Source organism: Salvia splendens, chromosome 15, assembly GCF_004379255.2.
Source record: "Salvia splendens isolate huo1 chromosome 15, SspV2, whole genome shotgun sequence".
NCBI lineage: Eukaryota > Viridiplantae > Streptophyta > Magnoliopsida > Lamiales > Lamiaceae > Salvia > Salvia splendens.
Window position 1 is genome coordinate 18,901,124 of NC_056046.1, and position 9,484 is coordinate 18,910,607.

Here is a 9,484-nt window from a genome sequence, read left to right on the forward strand (position 1 = left end):
CCAAAAAAATACGAATCGATTAACAAGGAAAAAGGAAGCAAAATGCACGAGGACATAATAATGTGTTTTGCCTTAGTTAAATAATAAAAACTTTAGACACCAAATTTCTTGTTTGGATTGTGGTTAAAACATTATCTTCTCAATTTCTTTGTTTACAACCATAACCATCGGTGAAAAATTGTGAACCTTGTAGTATGAGTTACTTGTACAATTTTCTCTAATTTACAATTTTCTTGATTATAAATTGAGATGGAAATGTATATAATGAAATAACCTTTTCTTTGAGAATCACCATGAAATAAATAGTACTAAAATATTATAAAGGTAGATTTTTTTTTGCATATAATAATGAATTTTACAACATCTTGAAACAGATAAGAGACCTATTACAAATTACAATATGCTTTCAAACAAAAGACCAATCAATAAATACATTGTTACTTGAATTCTCCTAGCAATGTATTTTACTGGTTAGGGATTTTAGACATGAAAAATGAGAAAAAAATCCCCACCAAAACCAGACGAATGGTGCCTGTTGGCTACATCAGAATTCGGATTACAGCAAGACCAACGGCAGAGACAGAGGCGAGCGTACCTATGCAGTACTTGATCACATCATACTTTGCAGCTTCTAGTTGAGCTCGCAATGTATGGATTTCCTGCGATCACACAAGGCAAACAATGGAGTCGAGAATAAATATAAGTTTAAGAAGTAGTATCAACTCTCAGCAACTAACAATACTCACTCGATCAAGTTTGGTGGTGAGGTTTGTCGTTTCTTGATTTTGATTGTTCAGCTCATCTCGAATTCTCCTGCAAAATTGGGGCAGACTTTCAGTAAGTACTCTCTCTCTCTCTCTATATATATATATATATATATTGGTACATACTTACCCCCTTTCGAGATTAAGATCCAAGCGCTGCCCGGCTGTGACTTTGTCAATTTCATACCTGTACCAATGTTGTTTTTAGTGTCTATCAGAATGAACTGTGAAAAAAAAAGTCTCTGCTCGATGAAGTTTATTTTTTCTATACATTACCTTAACTCACTACGCATCTTCTCTATATCATTCTTAATCTTTTCCATCTCATGTTGCAACATGGAGAAATGGTGATCCTGCACTTGAATCAATTGAATTAGCCGCATCTTGGCTAATCTTACGAGTTTCTCTAAGCTTGGAGTATCGGACACATCGTTAACAAATAAAAACAATACATTGATGAACAAACATCCCAGCTTTGTTAAATCTAAAGCTCGGGTTTTGGGATATACTAAGGTCTGTTTACTTTGCAAGTTATGTCAAGAAAAATTTTACATGGATTTAACAATTGTTTATTTTGTAAGTTACAATTTTTGATGGACTCTCGAAACGACCTCAGGCTCAAGCTTTTTTCATGTTACAATAAACTGCAAACTAAACAACCTATAAAAAAATTATATATGCTCTAAAAGTAGTTATAAAACCTACATTATCTTGACTTGTCATATCTATCATCCAAAGTAAACAGGCCCGAGGATTTTACAGGACTAGATGTTGTCAATGTCACTCATGTAAATTAGTAGTCATCTAACTATCTACAACACTCGGTCGTCCTCAAGGATTTTCTTAAAGTTTCCAAGAACCAAGGTCCTACTAATATACATTCAAAATAGTACTCCCTCCATCCAAAGGAAGATGACCCCTTCCTTGGGCGGCATGAGATTTTATGCAACTTTATTTTGTGTGTTAAGTGAAGAGAGTAAAGTAAGAGAGGGAATAAAGTCGACATTAAAATATTTCCAATTTTAGTAATGAGTCATCTTGGTTGGGACAAACCAAAAAGGAAAGTGAGCCATCTTCAATGGGACGGAGGGAGTAGAACATACAATAGTTTAGCTAAATAACCAAAAAGTTCCATTCAATACAGCATTGTTGATCATTTTTATAGTCACGGAATGAGATGAGTCGTCTACAGTCAGATGAATCAACTATAACATGATTCCATATCAATGACAAAACCAGCCAACCTCTACATATTTAACAATCAAATCCACAGCATATTAAAAAACAAGGCAATCATAAGCTTTGATCATACTAGCAAAATATAACATCCATTCCCACTTTAGCAACGAAAAAGGACTCACTTCCCTAACATCATACGACAGCCTCAGTATCTCAACATGACATCAATTTCCAATAAACATGTAAAGAAACAAAAGCTGTCTTAGCCATACCTGGGAGCTCTTGACTTCGGTCTTGAACATGGACAGATTGTTTTCCTGAAACATCTCGCTCTACACCGAAAAACAGATAGGCACGTGTTAAGTTTACACAACAAATTTTCTTCTTTACCAACAATCAGAAACCACAGAAATGGAAACACAGCTCACTTTCTGCATTTCACTCTTGGAAACATAGGAACCTGAAACATTCTCCATGCTGTCATTCAGCACCTCCATCATCGACTCTGTTATCGCCTGCGCCTGCCTTGATTCCACCCCCTGCGCCTCCAATTTCCTCACCTGATCAAAACCATCACATCACCAAAGGCCAAAATGTAACCACGACTATGACATCCCAAAAAAACAAGAATCTAACTAAAGCATCACAACACATAATAAAGGCAAAAATGTGACTAAAACCTTGGAAAAACACAGAAAAAATGCAACTAAACCATCATAACAGAAACAAAAAAAATGTAGCTAAATCATCCAAACAGAAAACACAAGTTTGTAACTTGAATCATCACAACACAAAAGGCAAAAATGTGACTAAAACCATCATAATCTAAACATAAAAAACAGGTTTTTAAACACAAGTATCACAGCCAACAATCAAACAAAAATCACCAATTTCAACTCCAAACACAAATATCAGGATGAGTTGAATTACAAGTGCCAGAGTATCGACGAGGTAGACCCGTTTGCCGTTGGATTTAGCAAGCTCGGAAATGGGTCGGGTCCAGGCCAACTCGGGTCCTAATCGCAGCACCCGCTTACACGCCGCCGCGTACGCGGTCATTCTTATCCAACCGGCGCTTCGATCAAGAATTGAAATTTAAACAAAACCTCCACTAAAACCGTTTCAACTGCGAAATGGGATGAGAGATTCTAGCAAAATCGAGGAGGGGTTCGCTTCTAATCAACGCGATCCGGCTGGAACGAGCTGAAAGATCAAATTTTTAGGCTTCAATCAACAAAAAAGGGGCGGAATTAAATAGAAAAACTAAGAATTGGAGAAGATAGAAGGAAGGTGAGGGGAAGTTTTCCTAGGAAAACGTGAGGATTAATAACTGGATTGGAAGTTGGGTTTGACACCCTTTTCATGCTGGAAGTTGGAATTATTTATACTCAACGAAGAGGAAAATAAAAGAAATTTAAGAATTCAAAAATGGCGTTCAACTTTGTTCCAGCCAGTGTCTTAAATATTGGCATCAATGTTTTAAAAAACGGACCGGCAAGCGAACCGGCGACGTTACTGGTTCACGATTCAACCGGTCCAACCGGTCGAACCACCGGTCTAACCGTTTTACTGTTGCAAATATATATAAAAATAATTTAAATTTAATAAATGATTTACAATTAATAATATATCACAAAACATTAAACCTTATAGATAATTAGTGATGTATAAATATAAATAATATTAAAATTTAGTAAATATATTCATATATATATATTTAATATTAGTTAGTCTGGATAAAAAATTTAATATTTCATGTATTAAAAAAGATAATGTTTATATTAATTTAAGAAAATTTATTTCGTAAAATAATATATAATTAAATACGAATTAAGTACTTATTAATTAGTTTAGATAAGATTATTCATTAATGTCAATAGCTAGGGTATATAAATTAAGTATGTAATATAAAAAATTTATTTATAGTAAATAATGAATCTTATATGGTACTAATAATAATATAGGTGGTAAGTAGAGCATCATTAAAATATAAAGGATGATAATTATATATATTATAATTAACAATTATATTAAAGAATAATAAAATTAAAATGAATTATTAGTTTTTGTAGACAAAATTAATGGTTAATGTATAAAAATATTTAATGTTCAAATTGTTCAATGAGCCTGTGTGGTGGAGTGGTAGAGGTCTTCTTAACTAAAAGAGAGGTCATTAGTTCAACCTCTACCAACAACAAATTTTAAAAAATTTTGAAAAAAAATAGAATACCGGTTTCCGGTTCACAATCCGACCGGCCGGTTCCACCGGTTCACGGCGGTTCAATGCAATGGTGGTTTAAAGGGGTGAACCGGACCGGACTACCTACCTGTTCGCGGTCCGACCGGTCGAACCGGCCAGTCCGGTCCGCTTTTTAAAACATTGATTGGCATGGTACCACATCTGTTTAAATTTTTTATTACAATAATTATTCTCTATATATTTCTCTGTATAATGACTCGAATTCTCAATTTCCACCGCTTCTTGGATTAAGAATGCATTTTTTTTTTCGTAAAGGAAATATTTATTCAATTTTAGTGTATTTGGATTTTAATTTTTAAACGATGGAATAGTTCTATTAAGTGAAATATGTTAACTGTCTATATTCGCGGAAATTGGACTTTGCGGAATTTATTACTTATATATCCCTATAGAATCCTCGAAATTTAGAATGTCAATAAATACAGATGGAGAAATTTCGTTATTTGGGATTAATTACGCTGACCTTTCGAAATTAGGGATTAATTTCGCTAACCTTTCAGAATATGGGATCGAGGAATGTGTATTTTTCAGAAGGAGGGATTTATGATGTTTAATCTTTTTTCTATTCTTTTTTCCTATTATTTATTTTCCATTATTAATAAATGGACTAAACTACGTTATCATATTTTTATCTAAATTCTAATAAATCAATAGAATCACCTTTATTTCTTCTTTTCCTTACTCTAGACCCTTCTCCACCCCCCTCGACGGGTGCCTCTGCTATTCGCCTTCTCCGTCTCCACCCCTCTCTTCCCCCCGTCTCTTCAATCCAAAATAATAGTAGTGATGATAAATTGTTTTATGAACAAAATTGTTATTTAATAGACACTAGAATAGTTCACGCACAAAGACAATTGATTTATCAAAATTTTAATATTATTATAACATTGTATATGGAAAAGATTAAAAGGGAAAATATTCAAAAGATTAACGAATCTCGTAGATGATTTATTAGAGTTTAGGTAAAAAAATTGAAAAGAGTAGTTTAGTCCATTTATAAATGATGGGAAATAAATAATTGGAAAAAAGAATAGAAAAAGATTAAAAATAAGAAATCCCTCGTTCTGAAAAATACGCACGCCTCGATCCCATATTCTGAAAGGTTAGCGAAATTAATCCCTAATTTCGAAAGGTCAGCGTAATTGATCCCAAATAACGAAATTTCTCAATATGGATGGTACTTGATGAAAAAAATGAAAGAAATTCTTAATACACGACATAATATTTGAGTTCACATATGCTATGCATAAATTATAAACTTTGAGATAAATTCACATCATATATTAAGTTAATTAGGATAGGATTTAATTAAAATAAATTTTATGTCGATAAATATGGATGGAAATTTTATGTCGATAGATATGGATGGAAATTTAATTGTTTCGTGTTCAGTATCTACACACGAGTATTATGGGGTAAAATGACTAAGTATTGCATTATATACATTGAACTTAGGTCAAGGCATAATATCAATGTAAGGACTATCATTATATAATGTAGGTCGTTATTGATATGTGTATATTACATTTTTAATGTAAATTTTTTATCGAACGTATGCAATTGAGATTTTGTTAGAATATTTATAAAATTACATTTATGTTATGCGAAAATATAATTTAAATAGAGAATTACATAAAAAAAATTAAAGTTTTTGGATTTTTTTTATATATTTAAGGATTGTCAACTGTGAAATTATTCAGATGTGCACGCACATAGTGGATTATTCCACAACTGCAAAAAAAAATCTCTAATTTACACTACTGCATGAAATAAATCTTATAAATCAGTCATGTACCGTGATCTAGACGGTTAATCACCCTAATCTAAGAGCTTTTATTTTAACCTTAGTTTTGACATAAGAATTACTCCCTCCGTCCACGATTACAAGTCTGCATTTAACATGACACGAGTTTTAACAAATGTAGTATAAACTATTGAGTGGAAAAATGTTAGTGGAAGGTGGGTCCTATTTTTATATATTAATTTTATAATGAAATGTGAGTAGAATAAAGTTAGTAGAATGTAAGGTTCATTATCAAATGTAGTAAAAAACAAATGAGAATTTATTGGTGGACGAACGAAAATGGTAAAATAGGACATTTATTGATGGACGGATGGAGTATAGTTTATTTTGATCCATACCTCATATTATATCTCTCTTTTACTTTACTGATTTTGCATTAAAATCCATGTCGTTTCAAAAGTTTTTATTTTTAGGGGAGCGAGACTACTAATAAAAATAGCCATAGTACTATTATTTTTTATTTGGTTATGGACATGAGTTCAATATTAATATCTATAATGATAAAAACTACCTTTGACGATTGGTATCCATCCTATTAATATACTTTTTCTAGTTTTAATAAATGGGTTGCTTATCCATGCAAGAGAAAGATTATAAGAATTTTCCAATAATTTTTAAAGAAGAGGATTGTAGTATCCTTTGATTTTGATTGAATTTAAAGAAGAAAATTATAACATTCTTTGATTTTTTTGATGAAGTAAAATATTTTCTCAATTCTTCACTGATTCGTTCGCTAAATTCAGTTTTGTACAAGTTTCAGTCTTTCTCTTGGATTTATTCAAAAATATGTTTTCTATGTTTTGTTAGGTTTTTCGGTTTACCGTTGTTGATGTTTACGGATTTAATTAGTTAAGTCGGTGATTTGATTTGTAAAGGGAATAAATTTAAGTTTGAAATCGCATTGCGTAGAAAGAATCAAAGTAGGGTGGTGTTCGTTTTCATACAGAATGCCATCTCTTCACTTACTTTGGTCTTTTCCCGTAGGGATACATGATATCATCTAGGCTTCGCTTTATCTGGTTCCCTACTCTACGAATGTTCTTCGCCACCCCATTTGCAATCAGGTTTGCATTTCGTGTAAACCTGCACAAAGAAAGCACAGATGAAATTGTCGAGAATACTAAGGAGGAGCATACAAGACAATGCCAATGCCAATAAGGCACATGGCTAGCATATGAAATTGAAAGGCACTTTGCCTGCTCAGAAACTCATCCCGACTGGAATTAGCTGGTTGAGGTGACCGATGCTGTGGTACTGGTAATCTGTTTCCATCTGTAAGACATCACCCCGGTATTAACTCATGAAAGCTTGTGACAATAACATAACCAAAGTACCAAACAAGTTTCATTTCATGATCGATGTCATGCTAAAAACAAAACTCCACTTCCCCTACCTTGTGGAGGTTTCCAGAGATGGTATTGACAGTATAAACTATAAAAGTGCATATAAAAAAAGTCAGAAAATTTGTTCCAGTGCTCAGTCTATCTATAGACATACACAGAAAACCCTTCATGTCTATTAGAGGATGCTACCAAGAAGATTTTTCATAATTCAACAAAGTTCATTTTCTTGTTTAAATAATTCAGCAGCACCAACATGTCCTAGTTTGTGTTTAATATTAACCTTCTCCATAATGATGGACATTCAGAATACTTTGACTAGAGTAAAGGCACCTTCACGCAATGACACATAGATCATTCACTGATATTCCATTAATTGGCTGTCGCGTATGTACAGCTCTAGCTTTTGTAACTTGAGCCATTAATGCAGTAGGTAAAAGACATTGTAGAAACCTTTGATTAATCTCACTTACCAGGTAAAGATTCTTTGATTTTCCGATCCACTAACACCTGATTGGAATACATGTGAGAAGAGGAAGTAACAAATAGAGGAGAGAAACAAGCAGACAAGACATACTAATGATGAAATTTAACTATGAAAAGCTTCAAAGCCACACACGTAATAAGCAGAACCCGCTCCCTTTGCAATCACCAATTACTGTTAATCCATAAAAATGTCTCCTATAACACAATTCTTAGCACTAACACAATATCCCTATTCCACCAATCAGCTCTAGCAATTATAATGGTGAATTGAACAGAACAAATGCAAAATCTTATTGCACAAAAGAAGAGCCATAATGGGAGAAAAAGGTTACTACAGTGTACTACTTCTTCTTGAATAAAGATTCAACAAATTATTCCCAAATTTATTACCTCACAGAAAGCTAAATTGAAGTAACCAAGACACCTAGGAGATCAATCTATGACACTAACCTCAAGTCCCATGCAGATAGGCAGTTCCGGTTCAGACTGTTGTGCATCAGGGGTCCGGTTCTTTTGGTCGGCGTAAATAGAATAACCAACGCAACCGTATTTAAAATCCCTGAGGATCTTACCCTCTTTAGATGCTTCCATCTCAGATTTCCCAACAATATATCGAGGCGCTATTAAATCAAACATTAAATCATTATCGGTTACCGCATTAATCTAGCACACACGAAAATGTACGAGATTGGATACTTACATAACATAATATGATAATCAATCACAAGTAGAAGAATTCCAGTGCATGCAGAAATTCATTTCCATTCATCTACAACAAATGCACAAAACTTGAATCACATGACATCCTCTAAATTATGTGCCAATGACAAACAATCTCCTAAACTTTCTAAATTCATTAATCCATTATGTGTTCTAACAACAATCTCCTAAACCCTCGTCACGATTCTTCAAGAAATACAATTCAGAGAGCATAAATCCAACACGTTTCCCTCGTCATGATTAATCAATCAGCAAAGAAAACAGCTAAAGAGACGAATCGAAATCAGGATCGGAAAATGGGGAGAAATCGGGGGTATACCAGTAGGGAGGGAGCGGGAGAGGCCGATGCAGAGAGGATTCCTAGAATCGGATTTCAATTGCGAAGAATAATAGAGGCATCCTTTGCAAGATCTTCCCTTGTTCCCGGCATTGGCAGCGGATTCAGCTTGATTCGTTTTCTTCGGTGTGAAATCGTCCAGTTTTGGTATTCTCGGTTTGGAATTGGTAGGAGCGTCAACTGAGTCGCCGGAGTCGGGCGATTCTGGCATTTTAGGGGGCGGTAACGCCTTCTTTTCTTCGCCACTGTTAGCTCTATCTTCCGCCATAACCTCGATCTCCCTTACGCTGAACTTTTCTTTTATCAAAAACTATGTCTCTCTCCAATTTAGGTTTATTAATTTATTTCATTTGGGGATTTTGTTTCAATTCTTCTATATATATAGATGACACAAAACCCATATTACTTCATTTATAAATGTATTAAATCAAAATGAAAAAGAAGAAAAAATGACTAATTAAAAACAAAAAAAATGTGGTAGATAACTTTCCTCAAATAGAAATTGACTAATTTCAGTGAGCGAATAAAAATAGAAAAATGATACTGATAGGGATCCAATAATCTGTTTGTATAATTATTTATATATTTTATAAT

At 33.5% G+C, this 9,484-nt stretch overlaps 2 protein-coding genes across 2 annotated transcripts; both read right to left on the reverse strand.

Annotated features, from left to right (window-relative positions):
* Positions 1–299: 299 nt before the first annotated feature.
* On the reverse strand, positions 300–3,356 carry LOC121767623 (protein FMP32, mitochondrial-like). The gene is made up of 7 exons (XM_042163949.1): positions 2,874–3,356; positions 2,372–2,503; positions 2,216–2,275; positions 1,041–1,117; positions 895–951; positions 747–813; positions 300–659 (listed from the first exon to the last, which is right to left on the reverse strand). The coding sequence occupies exons 1-7, from the start codon at positions 3,000–3,002 to the stop codon at positions 540–542; spliced, it is 642 nt and encodes a 213-aa protein (XP_042019883.1). The 5' UTR covers positions 3,003–3,356; the 3' UTR covers positions 300–539.
* Positions 3,357–6,886: 3,530 nt separating this feature from the next.
* Positions 6,887–9,247, reverse strand: LOC121767622. Its single transcript, XM_042163947.1, has 5 exons — positions 8,873–9,247; positions 8,284–8,453; positions 7,821–7,857; positions 7,204–7,279; positions 6,887–7,090 (listed from the first exon to the last, which is right to left on the reverse strand). Exons 1-5 carry the CDS (start codon positions 9,156–9,158, stop codon positions 6,970–6,972), a joined length of 690 nt encoding a protein of 229 aa, XP_042019881.1. The 5' UTR covers positions 9,159–9,247; the 3' UTR covers positions 6,887–6,969.
* Positions 9,248–9,484: the final 237 nt, after the last annotated feature.

Excerpts from the sequence above, each read along its gene's own strand:
- LOC121767623 (XM_042163949.1), bottom strand. The coding sequence starts at position 3,002 with ATGACCGCGTACGCGGCGGCGTGTAAGCGGGTGCTGCGATTAGGACCC. Across the intron at positions 2,504-2,873 it reads TCGTCGATACTCTGGCACTT|GTGAGGAAATTGGAGGCGCA; the intron begins GTAATTCAACTC and ends GGTTTTGATCAG. Across the intron at positions 1,118-2,215 it reads CCGAAGTCAAGAGCTCCCAG|GATCACCATTTCTCCATGTT; the intron begins GTATGGCTAAGA and ends ATTCAAGTGCAG.
- LOC121767622 (XM_042163947.1), bottom strand. The coding sequence starts at position 9,158 with ATGGCGGAAGATAGAGCTAACAGTGGCGAAGAAAAGAAGGCGTTACCG. Across the intron at positions 7,858-8,283 it reads CTATCTGCATGGGACTTGAG|GTGTTAGTGGATCGGAAAAT; the intron begins GTTAGTGTCATA and ends TATTCCAATCAG. Across the intron at positions 7,091-7,203 it reads CGGGATGAGTTTCTGAGCAG|GTTTACACGAAATGCAAACC; the intron begins GCAAAGTGCCTT and ends TTCTTTGTGCAG.